Source organism: Athene cunicularia (assembly GCF_003259725.1).
Source record: "Athene cunicularia isolate RWA chromosome 10 unlocalized genomic scaffold, athCun1 chr10_part1, whole genome shotgun sequence".
In the NCBI taxonomy this organism is placed as follows: Eukaryota; Metazoa; Chordata; class Aves; order Strigiformes; family Strigidae; genus Athene; species Athene cunicularia.
The window spans coordinates 3,137,799-3,156,797 of NW_020799112.1; the positions used below are offsets into that span (position 1 = coordinate 3,137,799).

At 43.0% G+C, this 18,999-nt stretch overlaps 1 protein-coding gene across 1 annotated transcript in view; it reads right to left on the reverse strand.

Annotated features, from left to right (window-relative positions):
- PSTPIP1 (proline-serine-threonine phosphatase interacting protein 1) overlaps positions 1-18,999 on the reverse strand; it is a 55,564-nt gene that overhangs the window by 33,735 nt on the left and 2,830 nt on the right. The window contains exon 2 of the mRNA XM_026856131.1: positions 1,935-2,035. Within this exon, the coding sequence (XP_026711932.1) occupies positions 1,935-2,035 (101 nt within the window). The remainder of the gene's footprint in view (positions 1-1,934; positions 2,036-18,999) is intronic.

Genomic DNA, 18,999 nt, shown 5'->3' on the forward strand with positions numbered 1-18,999 from the left:
CACTTGACTGGACTAGCCCAGGGTCAGAGGAGTTTGACAGGTGGTTGGCACCATCTTTTCACCTCTTAGTGCTGCCTTTCCCATTTTCTGGTACTCCTGCACACAGTTCTAGGTTTTCCTGCAGCCATGAAGAGCTGGAACATACTTTGTGTTTTAAATCCGAGGCTTTGTTCTAGAATACAACTGCTTTCTCACGTCCTACCCTCTTAGGCCCTCCTCTGGACCAGGCATGGGTATTTGTGAACAAAAGTGATTGACCTGGGTGGAAAAGTGTTGGTGTAGCCAGGGCTTAGGGCAGCTGCTGCAGGAGCCCTTTCTGAAACTCTGGCATGGAGCCCATGATATGGGCAGTCTCTAGGAACAGAGATTCATCCCATGCTTTAATCTCCTCTAGGTCATTCCCACGAACGACATGAGGACAAGCTGAAACAACATCTTCCAGAGATAAACTAGAAATAATAGCTGCTTTCTGCAACTCCGTGCCCACTACCTTTTCTCCTCTTCCCCCAACATGCATGTACACACCCAAGCACATGCACATATGTACCTCCACTGGAATGTTTTGGGGGTATGAAAAAGCTCATGGAAACATTTGTTCTTGTAGCTTTCAAATCTGTGAAATGACTGTATGTGGGTTTTTTTTCTTCTGTGTGGAAAGTCCTTTGTGCCTCCACCACAAACCAGGAAGAACCTCATCCTGCAACTTGCAGGAACCTCTGTAATGTTTTGGAAAGAAACAGGCATGTGTGGCATCAGCTGCATGCTGCAGTGCAAAGCCTTCCTGAAGCCTACGGCGTAATTCTGATCTCTGCAAGTAATGAGTCACAAAGGAGCTATTTTAAACAGTTAAAGCTAAGCTACCATCAGACAGATGCAACTTCAGGACTGTGTGACACGCAGCAGTGAAATACGCTTTCACAGGTGGTCAAGAAAAGCAATTCAAATAGCTTCAGATTTTGATGGGAAACTCTTTGCACTCTGTGAAATAGTCAACTTTCAGTTTGACAGCTCACATCCCCTTGAAAGGCCCAGTGCTTGAAAAGTAGCTTTCAGAAAACCAAACCTAAAACTGGAAAACTAGATGGGGACACACAGAGCAATATTCGTAAGGAGACAGCTTCTGAGATTAACTGCTCTAGGATTACCTACTCAATATATAATCCATACTGTGTGGTCTTTCCTACAGGTCATGTATGAGCATGTACATGTCTCATGCTACATGTTGAAACTGCTGAAACCCAGCCACTTAAAAACAGAAACAGAGTTCAGATATATGTTTTTCTAAGTCAGAAATACAAAAATGCATTGCAAAGAAGTCAGAGCAGCTGTGTAATATGTATTTTCTTACCTATAAAAGCATCACCCATCCATAGCTGTTGTTGACTGGCACCTAAGCAGCATATAAAGGATGGACATAAACTACAACTTTGTTATTCAGAGTCTGGTAAGCTTGGCGAATGATGTGCTCTGTCTTGGGTGTCTGGGCTTTTGGTAGCATCTTTATATAGCTTTGTCTATATTTGAAAAATGGCCCCTTTTTGGTAGTTGCAGGAAAGTGAAACAGTGCCTGCGGCAACAGCATGTTCAAAGTGAAATTAAAATGTGCAGGTCATTGCTTCCTGTAAAGGGGGAAACTCAGTAATGCTGCTTGTGGATGTATGTGCTACCATGTGATTCTGGTCCAATAATGACCTGGGTCTTAACGGACCTCTGGACTTCTGACTCTTTCAACTTTCTCCTTCTGTTCTCCTTCTCCAGTCTTCTCAAATCTTTGGAATTTCTGTTTATCTAGCTTCACAAATCACATCACTCGGGCTTTTCTATGTAAACTAGTATCACTACCAAATTCAGAAACAGCCTATTATCCCTTTACAGATGCCAAACAGGAGAGAAAATGGAGGCTGTTCACACTTCTTTCACTCTGGTTTTCTTACCTCTGCTTGAGCAAATCCTCCACATCTTTGCACATCTTCCTCCCATCTAACAGCCGCTGTATGAGCACCTCGTACCCAGTGTGGAAGGTGAACTCCTTGCACTGAAGACAGAAAGATAAAGAGTTGAGCTGATCTGTGCACATAGTTTGCAGGTTTACCAGATGCCTACTGTCAGTCATATGGAGCAAATAAACTACCTTGAAAAACCAATAGACCTTTAGATTTGCTCAGAGCAATGGCAGCTGGGGCAGGGCTAAGGGCACAGGTATGGGTGAGGTTTCTTCAAAGTTAAAATCTGTAAAAGTTTTATTAAACCGTTTGGTTTTTAATACTGAAAAAGTGAAGTAGGTGTAAATTCTGCTGTGTGGAAAGCAGCACTAGCTGTATTTTTTGGGAAGTCACATTTAGCATTGGGTGGGGGATCTCTGCAGAGCAGAGATGTATAGTAGCTCTTAAGGACAACAGCTCCTCTTACCATACATTTTCTAAAAAGAAAGATCAGAGTCAACTCACTGCCATAGGACTCTCAGTAAGACAGTGACCCGCTGTCTAGATGTGAGTGGAGAAGTAAAGGAATCTTGTGCTCGTATGAATATCGACACATGGGGTAGTGGTTGTGCCACCTGGTCAGTGGTGGGGTGTTTTAATGAGGGATTCACAGCACAGGGAGACAGCTTGCTGTCAGACAACACTTGGGTTCTGATGTGCTGTTAGGTCTTCCTTTGGGATTGCTATAACAACTCTTTTTATTGAATCAATCTGTCTCTGGCATAAATTCACCATGACAGTTTTGGGTTTTTTTAAAAAAAAAAAGTAGAAGATAGGCATGTGGAGAGCTTAGGAATGTGGACGTTGGATCTGCAGGAAATTGAAAGTCTGTGTGTCTGAGATGCTTGGCAATGAGTGTTGTTTCCCTCGCTTTTGCATTCACTGCCCAACCTCCTGTGCAATACATGGGATTCACTTGTGCCTTTGGGTGTTTTTGCAGCCTGTCCTGCTCCATGACCCCATGTGGCAAATGGAGCCAGCCAAGGCAGTCTGTGATTTTCAGCCAGCCACAGTACAGGCGAGGTCATGGAGCTGAGTGGATTTTGCTGCCCCAAAACCAACCAGGGCTCTTATTTCCTATCAGGGCTCTGCACTCTGTGTGGCTCCAGGCCACGTCCCTCTGCTGCGGTCTCGGACTGCGGATCCCTCCCATCACACAAGTCCATGTGTCAGGTTTATTCCTGTCCACATGATCCATCAGAGCACACCCCCTTGCATCTCAGAAATTTCTGAGTAATGAGAAGAAAAACAATTAGTCTTGCACTTCTTTCATCTTTTTCCCAACTTCCAGACTGCCCTGCAGCAATGGTAAATCAGAGTCACAACAGTGCTGCTGAGGAAATGCTGGGAGACCACAAAGGGAAGGGAATAAAGTTGTGACATGCTCTGAGTGTGGCACTAGGAGAGGATTTCTGTGTTCTACTCCTCATCCTCCCACTGACTTACAACAGGATTAGGACAAGCCATTCTTACTTTGAGAGCCTCAGTTAACCAGTACATAGTGATAATGTTATTGAAAATATAGTGGTGAATGTTATCTGAGCTTTATGTTACAGCATTATGGTAAAATCATGGACTGTAACCATAAAGAGAATGAATATGTTCCTTCCCTCAAGCAGTTTATGTGCAACACAAGTGCTTATATATGAACTGAATGCAGTTTATACATCTATCCACTGTCCCCTAAGCAGTTATCGTGTAATAAATGTGTTAGTGTATTGCTTTACACCGTGACTGTTGAGAAGACAGCTGTTTAAGTTTTGGGACTCAGGCAGGATCTGCTGGCAAGCAACGGTTGGACACTTGAGCTTGCAGCTTTGCTTCCTTATTGCTGGGACTGGAGAGGAACAGGGCGAGCTCTGGGGTGAACACCAGTGGCCAGCGGCAGCCTCGTGCTGCTCACCCAGGCCCTAGGGCTTCTGTGGAGATTTGCAGACCTGTGAGTGGGTCTTTTTGCTTCTTCAAGAGCTAGGATCAATTTCTGCAGACAACCTTTGTAAACCTACAGGTTGTAGTAACACTTGCAGTGCTACTGTTTCTTGACAGCAGTAATTCCTTCTTAACTGTTATCACCAGCAGTGGGGAGAAAGGAAAGACAGTAGGATAATGGTTCACAAGAGTCAGAGACAAATGACTCCACCAGCAAAGTGTCTGCACTACAGAGCCAGGCAAGATAACAATGTAGATAAAGGATATGGAGAGTGCAGTGGATCCACTGTTATCACTGGTGCTACCACAGGAAAATGATAGGATTACATATGCTCATCTGATGCATATGCTCACCCATTAAGAAATAGGATCTCAAAACCAAAACACCAGTTTTCCTAATGTTTCCAAGGGCAAGTTGCACACACACATCCCAGAGAGGGATCCTGCTGTGAAAGAAATGTAAAGAAACAAGATTTTGCTATTCATAGAAGAAAGTAGGAAAGGCCTTGATAATACCCTGGCAACAGACTTGTCACTCCCCCCCGTTCCCTTTTTTTGAGGACATCCCAATGGCAGAAGGCATTGCTGCTGTAAAAGAATTTCTTAAATCGCCCCCTCTGCCCAACAGAAACCACTCTGGTCAGATGCTCCACAACCAACTCAGCCCCAAAATTTTGACTGAATATTTCCAGATGCCATTAACTACATCCCATAGCTGTGCACCCAGCTTCCTTGTCCCAGAAACGCTGCCCGGAGGTAAGTGAAAATAACACATGCGTTTGTATCACCCCAGCAGTCGGGCTTACTGCCACAAGCAACAAATGGAGAGTGATAAGCACACTGTGAAATTACTCTGCTGTTTCCGTTCAACATATCTCTTTGTTTAGTAAATGCTAAAACTCACTCAGTGCCTTCTCCCACCTCTTTTAAACTGGGACAGTTGCTATAATGAAAGGATGGCAAATTCTGTACATCTGAGAGAATCACCTGTTAAATTCCCTAAATGGAGAATGCAGCACCAACTTGTTATCAACCCAAAACCACACACACAACCACAACAGTGTGCCAGGGGTCAGCTTGCTGACCAGCAACCCTTCTAGGGGCCTGATAAAATGAACTTCATTCAGCCATTTAGACATCTTGCTCCAAGCCATAAAAATGCAAGGGCAAGAAGCAATGCCGTATTAAAAACTCTTATCAAGCTCCACCCTGCCTTGGTGACCAAGAGAATGAGTTTTGCAGCACACCTAGCAGGACACTCTCACAGTGTGAGTTAAAGGATCCTGTGTAAGCCACGCTGCCCTGGTAGCACAGAGGTGCAGTCTTGCTGGAGCTCTGCAGGCAGGTTTGTCTCCAGGATGTGCTCTGGCATTTTTACTGGCACTAATGCAAAGGGAACAGGTTACTGCTTCTCCTCACTGCTCACAACAGATTCTGTGCTTCATCTTTTTGCCTTCCTACTTCCTTGCTTCAATGATTTTAGAAATGCAAAAGCCAGATTTTGCTTATTATAACTATAGGAATATTTTAGCCCTTTAATGCGTGTAGAAAGACACCTGTTTAAATGTGAAATCTGTAATAGCTCTTGCACATTTCTAGATCACAGGCTTTCTACCAAGCAGGCTATGGGAGCAGTGTTCCCCCCGTGCATTCTGTGTGCTTGTGTGCACATGTGTATGCCAAGTGCAGCCTGTGCCTTACTCAACAGTTTTACTTTCTGTCTGTTGCCTGCTAACATGAGTAAGACTTGAACTTGTTAAAAATGGAGGCACTGCAGCCGCACCTGAAGGAAAGCTGGAATCTCCTTTGATGGAGGCATCGGTTCCTGCCTGCTAGATTCATCTGGGTTTTTCCCTGTGGCTGATGCTTGTAGAGGGATTTGGTTCCAGCTAAAAGCCCGTCTAAAAAAGACTTCCTACCATAGACACTCACTTAATCATTATTCATTTGGGGGGGGATCCATCTCAAAATTTGCTTTATTGTCCTCAGTATGTGTTCCTGAAGAATGTGGAAGCCATGTTTCAGAATCCCCAGCATCTCAAATCTAAAGCAGGTCTGCCCCAGCCTCCCAGGCAGCAGACCTGGCTGTGGTCTAGACAGTGTGTGCCACTACCCCACCACAGGCTACAGCAAGGCGGGAGAGGAAACACAGCCAGGTGACAGCCCAGGTTTAGACATGTTTAACTTGCTATGGTTGCTCACCCTGCAACCTTGCTTCTTAGTTTCCAACCACAATGGAGCCATAAAACATTTAGGCCTAAGTTTACGTACACAAACGTTTCCCTTTCATTTCAACAGCTCTTTTTCTTTCATATGTTGTACAACTGGTTTTCTCTCAACCTCTTCTTGAATCCAAACAAACCTCCTTTGCTCTTTCCTGAGATATTGGTTTTTCGTTCCATTGATTCCTGTGTGTTCTTACAGTACCTCTTCAAGGCTGAATAAATCCAGGTTGGACAAGGATGATGCTCTACTACTCCAGTAAAAACTAGTTGCTGCTTTGTACCATGGCATTAATGCCTGCTCTGTTTTCTTAGAAACACTTCTGGTACATCAGAGGATCATATTTGCCTTTTTCCACTATCAAATCACACCAGTGGCACCTAATTGAACTACGGTCTACCGATATACCTGCAATTTTCTCTTCTCCTGCAATTTTACTTAACAAGGTGCCACAGTCTATTGGACCCTTTTGCTACTGATCTCATTCTCATTTTGCACCTTGAAACTTAAATTTTGTCTGCTTTCTGTTACCCCAGGCTTGAAGGTTATCAGATATTTCCTGTACAATATTTCTTTCTACCTATTTGTTTCAGCAACAGCTATTTCCAGCCCATTCTTAATGTCTTATGCTATCATCTCCCATGAATATATTGAATAAAATTAATCCTGAAACCAGCTCTGAGATTCTCTCCTCCAGCTCAACATTTCCATTTTGGCAGAAGCCACCAGCGTCTCCCCCAGAAGAGTGTCTTTGCCCACTTTACAGTTGTTCTCCTGCTGTGTCTGTTAAGTCTTGTTTTGTTTTTCTTCTCTAATTTCGTCAAGACAAGCAAGACAGCAAGATTGTATCCCATTAAACAACTACCTAGCCTTGATAAACTGTCTTGTCTTTATTCTATTTTCCATTTACCATTTTGTGTTATAATTAGCATTCACGTTGAATAGTTTTGCAAAGGCTGTTAAAGCTAGCACTACTCAGCTAGTGCTTGGGCACCTCTCACCTGGGACTTCGTGATGATTATAAGAACTAATAGTCAAAGAATCTTTTTTTGTTTTTTTAACAAATTAGAAAAAATGTTTTAATTAGATAATATATTAATTAAATGTGTAAACCATAATTTGTTTATAACAAAACCTAGGTAGGTGCTTAGAAGAGGGTGATGTGAATCACCGCTGATAATTTGTCTCATTTCCAATGAAGTGATGCTGCTTAGTCAAAGTGTGTGTGTAGCTGTGAATGAGGATTTACTCATTGTTATTCTAATAAAAAAGATTCGTTAATCTGCATTGTCCAACAGACCTATAATCACTAGTAACAAAGTGCTTGACACAAGGATTTCGTTGCAGGCAGATTTGGTTTGTTCTGGGATTCTTCCATTAACACTCCACATGCCGTTGGTCTCTGCCCCCGAGCCCGGGGTTTTTCTCCTCATGGGGAAAATCACAGCTAATGGAGAGGCAGCGCCTCCTCTCCTTTTCCCATTTACAAAAGTTGTTTCCCTCTAGTGCAATGAGCAACACTGTTCCTCCAGAGATGAACGGAATATGAAAGTATATGACTGAAAAACACAAATTTTATGCTCTAGTTTAACAAGAATAGCTTTTCCTTGAATACTTGAAAGGAAACATGGAAGACTGCAAGCAGTGAGCACAATGGGATATACTTTCTTCCTTATATTTCTTTTTTTTTCCTAAGGCTTAAAGATGCTGCTCCCCCACATTAACACTTTTTTAAAGAGATCGGTGCCTTGGGCCTGCACCATCCCATCTGGTAGAAGTTTCTCCAGAGGCAATCATGCAGGTAAACACCGGGAGTTGATTGTGGGAGAGATTATTCACGGCTGGCTCTGAGCTTGTTGCTGCAGCCATGAGGGAGAGGCTCTGAGGATTTTAGTTTGGTGATGAAGGCTGCCAGCGGGAAGACTGATGGTGTCAGTTCCCTGACCAGAGGGTAGAAATTTCAGTACAGAGATAGCTGGGGGGGGACATAGTTGTTTCTTACCCCCTGGTGGCACAAATCTGAGTAACCTTGTGCTAAGTCCCTGAGCCATGTGCTGCCGGGTGCTCAGAGGGTACTGCAAGGCTTTTTGAAGAGCAAGTGTTTATGTTTTGAAGTCACAAGGGTACTATTGCAATAATACCAGCAAGGAAAGACTGAAATGCTTTATTGGTTACTGAAGCGTGGTTTTGGTAAATAACTATTACAATGGACTCAACTGAAGCAGAAATACTCAGGCTTGTGTGCAAAGCGCCCACTAAATTGTATGCCCTTGCATGTCCAGCTACTAATATTCAGAAATGATGAAAATTTATGAAGTCATTGTGGTTGTGCTGTAGGAACTGTGGGCTCTTCTGCTGTGGCAGCTTTTCTTGGTCCATTTCTAACCTCATCCTGGGGACCTGGCTTGCCCACCCAGAACTCTTTTTAGGGGTAGTTTACATACCCAATTCCTACCTCTACCTGCTCCTGCAGGATCAGCTGGTTTGTCAGCAGCTCAGCATCGCCCCCAGGGAAGCGCTCTGCAGCTGAAGTCGTGTGGCCCGTTCGGTAAGTGCCGCTGCAGCTCCACCTCACCTTGCTGCGGGCTCGGGGGAGCAGCAGTTGTGGATGTCGGCAAAAAGGGCCTTTTCCCCAGCGCCTCCAGCCGCAAAGCCTGCTCCCTTGCTTCTTGCAAGGAACTAGATCCCAGGTGGTACCCAGGGGGAGCAACCCCCAGCATTCGGCACCGAACACTACCCTGATGGGAGGGAGGGCTGGAGAAGAATTAACTAGGCAGCAGACGCCGGGTGCGTCGCTTGGTTTGTTGCAGGATAGGGCTGAGCTACCCGGGTGATAAAAATAGTATCAAAGCCTGCACTTTAGCTGGTCTGCACAGCCACGGTGGGCCTGACTGCAAGCGGTGGTGGTACGAGCACTGACAGTTATGGCATAGCTATCACGTGTTCTTTTAGCCTAATGATCCTTCATTTAGGAATTATTTGAAATGTAGTCTCTGCAAATATTCAAAAAATATTAACAAAACACTTTCTCTTAAGTTTGAAAATATTTAACTATAAAAGTGCATTCCTTGTCTTTGTTCTTAATGGCATTTCCCCAAGGCTTTTATATCAGATGTTTTATTAAGAGGGGTTTCAGACTGAAAATGATGAATGTTGCTAACTCACAGAAATAAACTGCTCATAAAAAAAAAAAAAAAAAAAAAAAAAAAAAAGGAAACCGAATCTGTTATGGGTATCTTTGGAATTTTTCTAAATCAAACGTTTTTGCATCACAGCTTATCTTGATTACATAATGCAAGCTCTTGACAATTTTAGTAAAACAAAAACTTGGGATTCATTTTTCCGGGTTCAAAAATGAAACAGCTATTGGTGTGAGGAGGAAGTTTAGAGAGAACAAGAATAGTGAGTTTTGAATAAGCATCCTTCTGCCAATATCCTTTTCAACTGTCAGAAATAAATCCTTTCTATCCACAGCTGTATCACACATGATATCTCAGTTGCGGACTGGAAGTAAGCTGTTCTGACTGAGTTACATCAGTGAATTATATCATGCACCATACCGCTGTGTACTGTCACTGCTTAAAAAGAATGTTTCCAGATCTTGATCTCTTGATCTGCTAGTCTCCTTGTCAAGTACTCTGTCAAGGGCTGAGTATTTACTGTAGGTGAGCAGCAAACAGATTTAATAGCCGACAGTCAAACATGATTTATAATCACAAAGTACATTTGACTGGGCTGGACATTTTCTGTCATGTCATGGCCTTTCACTGTGAGCACTGTGAATCACTTGCTTTGTGTATTTGGTTTTTTACCCTGGGATACTTTAAAATTTCCTAGTATTTTTATGAATATATTAACATGATAATCAAGTGTTTTAGGAAGTTTACTGCTCTTTTTCTGTGCCACTCAAGCTATCCTGAAATAAATGTGAAATAAAATGGGATAGCAGTAAGCACCACTAGTTTGTGTATCTGATGTCCAAGTGACTGTTAAATCCCTGCTCCAGCTCAGCTGTGATACTGAGGAGGGGTGCCTGGGCCTTCTGTGGCCCTGATGCAATAAGAAGCAGTTAGGTATTGCTTGCCCTTATATGAGATGCTGTCCTGGTTCTGCTTTACACCAGCAAGACATGAAAGAACCTTTTTTCAAAACAAAAAACCCAGATTCTCAGACTGACCCTCTGCTGCCTGCTCCTGGAAATGTGTTAGAAGCTGAAAACCCAGTTCTGCAACCTAATTCAGAGGTGAGAACATAAAAATGGGGGAAGGTCGTCAGTGTCCAGAACAGAGTGGTGTTGCAGCAGAAGACTCTAACCAAAACAGTCTCCTCTGACTAAAGCTTGGTGTGAATTAAAATTTTTCATGTGATAACAAACTGGTTAGTGAGTTTAAAAGCGTATGTCCATACTGCATACTGCTGTACTGTGTAAGAGCTCCTTTTTCTTACTGGCTAGAACTGGTTGGGATGGACGGGAAAGTGATGGTTCTCATGCTTTCCAAGATCGAACCGACTACAGAACATATATGAACTTTAAAAAGCAATACTTTTGGGGTTTTTTTTAAAGTATGTGGTTTTTTCACATAAGCAGAAAAAATCCAAGAAAGAGTAGGTGGGCTGGAGCTGGCTATATAAAATTTCTGACATTTCTTGTAAATTCATTCTTTGCACATTAGAAACAAAAATGTTTGTGAAGGATATAGGTGACTATTTTGGGAATTTTTGTGATGATTTCAGGAGCTGACTTGGTCATTTTCAACATGAAGCTTAGTTTGCAGTTTCACTGCAGGCTTTGTTAACTAAATCTGCAATGCAATACTTTTCATGGGGAGCAAACAGCATTTATTGCCAAACAGCATAGATGTGAACCGTGAATGCGACCTTCAAAGATCAGAAGGAAAAACCCCATTGCATCTGTAGCATTCCAATTGCTGAGCTGCTAGATTGCTGTCTCGGGCTTCCCCATGTAATGAGGGAGGCTAGAGAACTTCACATGAAAGCAGATTCTCATCAGACTTCAATTCTGCTAGGATATTCCGAAATAAATTGAAATTGGTATTTCACAAATTTCATGGTAGCATTGCAACATTGGTGATACTGAGCAAACCAGTAGCCTCCCAGTGGTCTTTTGCTCTCTCTGACACTGCAGGTTTTCTCCAAGAAGAAAATAGTTGGTTTAGAGTTCTGCTGACAAGAGGAATTTGCTCTTCAGCTTCCTGAGCCCTCGCCCTTCTCACTGGCGTCCTGAACTGCTCATGTATTATGTATTAGGCATTCTTATAGTCGTGGCATGTTGTTTGGCTTTCTTCACATTTTAATCACCTCATGATTTGCATAGCTACAAAGTGATGGCTGCACAAAAGCCTGCTCAATTTTTGCAGGTGGTTTGTTGGCTGCCAGACAGGGAACAGACTTGGAAAGTCTCAATTCCAGTCTAATAAAAGGACTCTGCTTGTGCTTGTTGCCTCCATTTTAACTTCCCTTCTTAATGATTCAATTAAATAATTTTCTGAGAATGTGCAATGTTTCCTAGGGAAGAAAAACTGTAGCTTAATTTTGGTCTCTTTGTAAAGAGTGCAAGTGTTCTATTATTCTATAGCAGTGTTTTTACAGCTCATAAAATGACTAATCACAAAATCAGTTCTCCAAGCTTTAGCCAAGGGTCTAGAGAACGTGACAGTGATTTTTGAATTCTGAGCTTCTTTCAAACATTACATGGAAGGAGGTTTGCCTTTTGGAAGGAAAAAATAGAGCTTCAGGTACACGGTATCACCTTCTTTCAACTGCCCATCTGCTCATGTCTCATAATGCCTCAGCTCAGGAAGCTTCCACAAAGGGCACGAGCGATGTCAGGTAATGGAAACCTTGTGCCGTCCTTTCTCACAACAACACCTTCTTTGTACTGCGTAGAAGAGTGTCTCTTTTAATTTTGAGATGCTGTCATTTATGTTTTTTTACTTCAAGTGTCTTATATTGTGAAGCAGCCAGGGAAAAAAGCGCTCCCTCTCTTGAATCGCACATATTCTACCAGGTTGAGATCATGCTTTTATTTGCCTGTTTCTGCTAATTTTCACTGACTTCAGCCTTGACCTGAAGTTCCTGCAGGTGGGGGTCTTGGGATGTTTCTGAGCACCTTCAGGACATGTCATGCTCCTACTGAGCAGCAGTTCAGGCCCCTGATGCTTCTGTGCTGGCAAAGGAGAAAGGGGCCAGCAGCCAGATGTGCATCACAAGAAGTGTGACTAAAAGCTAGGAATCCATTCAGGAAATTTGGATGTAACAAACTTCTGGAACACCTTTGTGATGGGGATAGTGAGAAATTGGAACAGGAGGAAGAAAAATCCCTTGCTAATTTTAAATCAGAGCTTGATGTGGCTGTATGACACAGGTTTGAGGTGACGGCATCCCTTTATATTTTCTTCATGTGGTGACTTTAGACAACAGCTAAATCCACAAAGGTGGCTTCTGCCTGGGAGCCAACAGAGAGGCCTGATATGAGCATTTGCACCTGCCTTTCATAAGGCACAGCATAGTTTTGCCAAGGTGCCTTCCAGAGTCTGATAGATAAATGTGTCAATGATGAAATGAGATGTTGCTTCAGTCACTTATTGAACAATATTAGCTACACAAGAGCAACTGGACGTAAAATAAGGAGAAATAGTATCTTAAAAGTAGAAACTTCTGTTTTGTACAAAATAATGGTCAGAGTTTATTTCTGTTTCTATTCCTCTTTAGTTCGTCCGGTTCCAGATCTCTTCCCTTTTACTAGGGAGTTCCTCTCCTCCTGCAAGCACTGTGGGGTAGGTCCTAGGCTGCTGTGAGTGAGGCAACATGACACAACTCTGACTTGCTCAGGCACAGAGACAATTGTTCAGAAGGTCATAGAGAGCCACTGGTACCAGACCTGCTTAATTGGTACATTCATTCATTAAATAAAAACTATGTGTCTTCCTCTTCCCTTAGAAAACTTAGAATTGTTTCCTGTTAGTCCTGAAAAAGGCACTAAATACAACATACTGCTGTACCCACACCATCTGCTTCCCCCATAATAAGGGCCAGACGTTTTGTTAGTGGTCTCTTCTGGCACGTAAGGAAGGGTAAAGCTGCAGACAGTCTTCCCAGAGTCTTGCTGTACAAGCAGAATGAATTAAAGATTTAATTTGTTTCTTAGTGAGGATTATTCCAATAGCTAAATATTAGCATTTCCAGTTTACAAGGGATCTTCACCACCTAAATAATAATTTTCAACATATCCTGTTACTCAATATGATGCAACATACTCTTACACTCTGTTAGTATGGTGTATCACGAAGTCCTGGGGAATTGTGCAACCCAACAGAATGAAATCAACTTTAGGCTTTTAGAAATTCTTAAAAGAGAGGGGGTTTAATTTAAGTAAAGTCAAGCAGTTTGTCCAGGTGGAACAACTGTGCCAGTATGACATTACCTTCTGGGAGGCATTTCTCTGTGTTTGCTCCTACTTGCATAAATGTCTCTCCTGCCTTATACAAAAAATAATTAAAAATTGGTTAATTCTGGGTTTCTTAGGAATTGCTGAATCAATGAGATATTTAGCTGGATATACCCCCTTTTTGCTGCAAGTTGCCAGGGTATAGGAAATGGGCAAGATCTACATAAGTGGGTGCACACTAAGGGATTGCACCAGCATAGCTACTTTTGAACCCTTTGAGCTGTTAAAACTGTTTTTTTCAGCCCAACTGTCATGTACAAGGTATGCGTTCAACTCAAAACTGCCTTGTCTTTTAACCAACAAAAGTCTTGTTCCACTTGCAAAGAGGCTCAGCATTATCTGCCTTGGGAGTGTTTTATTTTCTCGTGAGCTTCTCTTGTACAAAATGAATGACTACTGCCTGTAGAGTTGTGTGGGAAACAGTTTTCCTGCCCTGCAAATTTATATAAGATTTTAAAAGTCCACATTTCACCTCTTGACAACAACAACAAAAAACAACACAAAAAGACATCCGCATTGATATAAAGAAGAAACTTGCTCTGAATCGGGCAGATCCAATTGAGTCATCCCACTGCCTAAACTGGTACACTATTCACCATTGCTGATTATATAGGGAAGAGGAATTTCATTTTAATCTCTCCTTTCTCTAGCTGTTTTACTTGTGGATGAATCTACTGGAGTGGAGGGAAGGCAAGCCTGGACTTGAGGCTGCAGGTAGGGTAGACTGTGGGCAATGAAAGCTCCAGTTCCTGTCCCGAACTACATCTCACCCCCGCAGAGCTCTCAGAACCCCAGAGCGCTGTTTTTTCTGAGTTTTGGCTCCTCTTCCCCTCTTTGGTTGGAAGTTTCACCTTAAATCTCCATCTCCAGAGGATGCCTTCACCAGATGTGAACATTTTCATTAAAACCCAGCTTTATCTTCCAAAACAGCTCCCCTACCTCCAGTATAACTGTGTTCTCCCACAAAAAAAAGGTTTTGTCAAAAATACTGACCAAATGTGTGGCTGGGGTCTTTCAATGGTAGGTGCCTCCTTTCCTTCTGGTACTCCTGAGGATTTCCATCCTGCTGAGTAGCAGCCCCCAGGGATGTTCATCAGTCCTGACTGGTTAATAACCCTTCAGTAATTACAGCACCTATTGCAAATAGCATGAAGCTATGAGACTCAGACCTCTGTTGTTGACCATCTATTTTCTTTTTTCCTTTGCCCCTGCCATTTTTTTTTCTTTTCTTTTAGGAATTAATTAGGCCAGGAGAAATTGAGAGCAGCACCAAATAGCATCTTGGGTTGAAAAGCTGTTATTTTAAAGAAAAAAAAAAAATAAAATGTTTATTTATTTATTTATTTGCTTTGACTGGAACAAGAGAATCTGGAATCTCTAAGCTAGCCTGAGCTGGTCAATTTTCCCTTAATTCTGAAGACTAAGAGTAAATAACTGTTACCTTTCATTTCAAGCAAAAATGAAGTTGCAACAATAGTGCTTTACCAAGAGCTGTGGAAGTGTTCAGTTCCTCAGTCCTGTTCAGTGACCTTTTTCCATCACTTTGAAGAAGTACTAAATTCCATCTATAGTAAGGGAGCAATTCTTTGGGGAACTGAAAAGCTGTTGGGATCTAGATACATATTTTCAACTTTTTTTTTCTTAACCTTGACACCCTGAGCAATGCTGAATGACCCCTGTGCAGAGCCATGCCCCCAGCCCCCACCTCGTCCCAGACTCAAATCCCCAATTTCTTACTGAACACCAGTGAGCTTTGTATGTTGTTGAACTGTGGCCGCTGAGAAAAGTTTCATTACAAAACCTAGATGAAATAAGAGATGAAGCAAGTGTATTCTGTGCCATCTGCCAGACAGAATCTACCTTGGTGCAGCATGGCATGAAAACAAGATCAGAAAAAAAGTCTTTCTGAGCTAAAAGGAGCTGAAGAATAACCAAAAAAAAAAAAAGTCTATTTGTGAAGCAGCCTAATTTGCCTTCAATACAAGTATGTAATGAGTGTAACTGGATTGAAATTCAGAGTTTTCCACTGTGCCTGCAAAGTGTCCCCAGTCAGTGACTGTAAACTTTGAAGAAAGGGAAGCGTTGCAGCTCTGCACTGCTGCATTGCGGGGGTGCAAGCCTTGTGGGAGGAAAGAGATGGGTCATGGATCACCTGGTACTGCAAGGAAAAAATGTATGTTGAAATGAGATTCACAGGGAGAATCTGAGATTCACCCTGGAGAACGTGTCGTGGGAGGAGAGGCTGAGAGGTGGGATTGCTCAGCCTGCAGAAGAGACGGCTCAGCGTGTATAAATACCTGGTGGGGGCGAGTAGGGGAGACAGAGCCAGGACTGCTCGGGGTTCCCAGTGACAGGGCAAGAGGCAACGGGCACAAATTGAAATGCAAGAAGTCCTGTTTAAGCATAAGGAGGCTTTTTGCTGTAAGGATGGTGAGACACTCTAGCAGCTTGCCCAGAGAGGCTGTGGAGTCTCTGTCTTTGGGGATACTCACAACACGCTGGCCCTGCGCCCAGCAGGGCTTGGTGGGGTGATCTCCCGAGGCCCCTTCCAAGCTCAGCTACTCTGTGACTCTGCCATCAGCAAATGCACCTCAACAGGCTGCTTTAGCAAACCAGTGGACACCCACTTTGATCTTTGCGTGAAGTGCTGTTACAGAGCCACAGGATCAGTTTCAAGCCTTGTGTGGCAAATACTCGTTTAACTCTAGGTGGTGTTCATTAGATGTGTCTGTATATGTGGGTGAAAAGAGTCGATGACTCACCTATTCCATATTTAAAATGCACACTCACAGCACAGTTAAAGTTGGCATAAATAAGAATCCTTCATTTCTTTGAGCTCAAGAAAAACCAAACAACTTTTGCAGACCAGGACAGATCAAAACAAACCAGATATAAATGTGTAAAAATATTAACAAAATTGTCACAGTGACTTCATCAATCAACCAATTTAAGCAGTCAATCCCCCTAGATAAAGCATTCAGTTGCAGCATGATCATCAGAAAATTTTAATAAAATGTAATGTAATTATTTCAGTTGCTGACCTAAAATGAGCTTTCTGTAAACTCATTAATCTACCTGGTCTGGAAAGCCTTCTGCAGCCTTAGGACCAGCCCACCATGTTTAAACCTCCCCCAGATACTCTTCCTCCTTATAGGGAAGACGGTCAGCCTGATGTGCCAGGTGCAGGCCGTAACTGAGCATATAACCAAAAGCTGCAAACATCAAACTCTAGTCCTTCCATTTAAGCTCATCACCAAGGAAAAGAACCACCCTGAATACACTGTACTTGGTTCTTCACAGACCCTCCTAGGTGCTGTTCTAGGAATACTGGGAGATGGAAGTAGACATCGACCTGTTTGCCTCTCTATCGATACCTGTGCTGGGAGTGTTAGTTCATCTGAGCTTCACTTTAGCTGTTGTGCTCTGCTCAGAAGTGATTTGTGAAGCACCAGTATTTCCATAGCCACAACAACTAATCACGTTTTCTACTTATGATTTCCTGTGGTTTCAATGACTGTTGTGAGATTGCACCCCCCTTCACGGGTGCTTCTCATTGCCCCAGTTTGCTAAGCATCCCTCCCAGATCAGCTGGGGGAATGTAGGAAGAAATTACATATAAAAAAATAATAGAACAGCCTCTTCCGTGGAGACGAAGTTGACCTCACAACAAACACAGACATCAGCTGGGCAGTTGGTTCAACTTTTCCGAGTTTCTGACACATGTCCACCGGCAATGACTTGCCCTGGATGTAAGCAGGGCCACAGCCATACATCTGCCTCCAGTCACACTTTCTGGAGTTGAGAGAGATGCAATGTGTAGTGACAACAGAGCCTGGCCTGTCTGTGTGCCAGTGTGCCGTGAGATTATTTACTTTAATTTGCCTGGTGTTTGTAGATACAGATGCAATCCAATTCAAATGAAACTCATTAGCGAGCCACTTGCAAAGCTGAGATGACAGGGCAAAAGGTTTGGCAGCCGCATCCTTCCCTGCCTGGGCATGGCCTGTCTTGGGTGAGCTCTCACCAGCCCCGGTTCCTCCTCCCATCAAACCTGCCCGGTTCCACTTCCTCCTCACAGACCTGCTTCACAACAATGGGCCCTGCAAAACTTAACCTCTACAGGAAAGCATGGTAGCTTCTGATATAAAAAAGACTTCCTTTTCTGAGTAGAACAGTTGACATTGTATTTCTTCAGTACGTTGCCTAGTAAGTCTAGGAAACACTTTCATCATGACATTTGTACTCATCTCTGCACTCTTGTACTACAGTTCAGAGTCTCATTAGAAGTTAAATTATTTATGAAACTAATGACATCTTTTTTGCTATATATGATAAACCATCGTGTGATAAAGCTACAGTAACAGTTGAGAGGTTCACCTACGAAGTCAGCTTTGCATTGAACCTGATGTAGAATGTAACGTGAAGTCAAAACAGGAAAGATTAAACAAGCATCTTTGTTTGTAACGGGCTCTTTAACTTAAGCACTTCCATGGCTCCCACTGCTGTAGTGTCTGACCACAGTCACAGGTGCTGCTCAGGCAGGAATGTGGTAACGTGAAGTTCACAGCGGGGCAGGGAGGCAAATCTTGCTGGTTTATGTTCAAGGCCTGCATCATATTTGCTGGCCTGTATCTCCAACTCACTCGTGCTTTTAAATCCAAGCTGCGAGAATCCACAAGCCCTGAGCTCATCCCACAGCTGAGAACAAACAAGTACTTCACACTTTAAGCATTTTTCTGAAATCCTAAGCACCTTAGGAGCCCATGACACGTTTTCAGAATTGACTTGGCCATTTGAGTTTGATTCGAAGCTGCCAGAGGAAATAGATTTGCTCCCACTCAACTCTGGGCACTTTGGAGCCTGCCCCAAAACCAAGCGTCTCCTTTGAAAGTCTCCATTCCCCCTTCCCAGGTGGGTAAGGGAAAGCCACCAAATGGTGCCAGTAAGCACCTACCTGCCTCTTAGCCAGAAACAGCTGCATTTCACATGGCTGAAACTGGAGTGTGCATGGTGGAGAACAACAAAATTGAAGGAAAAGGCAATGACAAGAATTTCAGAGGAAAGATGATGAGTACAAGAACATAGAATGAGACTAAGAGATTCAGTATTTGTGACTGAAGGGGAAAGATTTTCTTGGTTCATGTTTTTTTGTAACCAAAAAAAGTTAATGTTCCTCAAACCTCTGCCTATTAACATGACTGTGTTAACATGAAACTCAGCTGGTATCGCAGCCATACTCACTGGTATCGCAGCCATACTCACTGGTATGGCAGCCATACTCCCCATTAACATGGGAATTTACCTACCTGTCTACTATGATGCTAGAGAAGACAGGTAACATCTGTTACATCTGTACAGCAGCCCAGCAATCCATTAGCAACTGCCCTGCACTGGCTA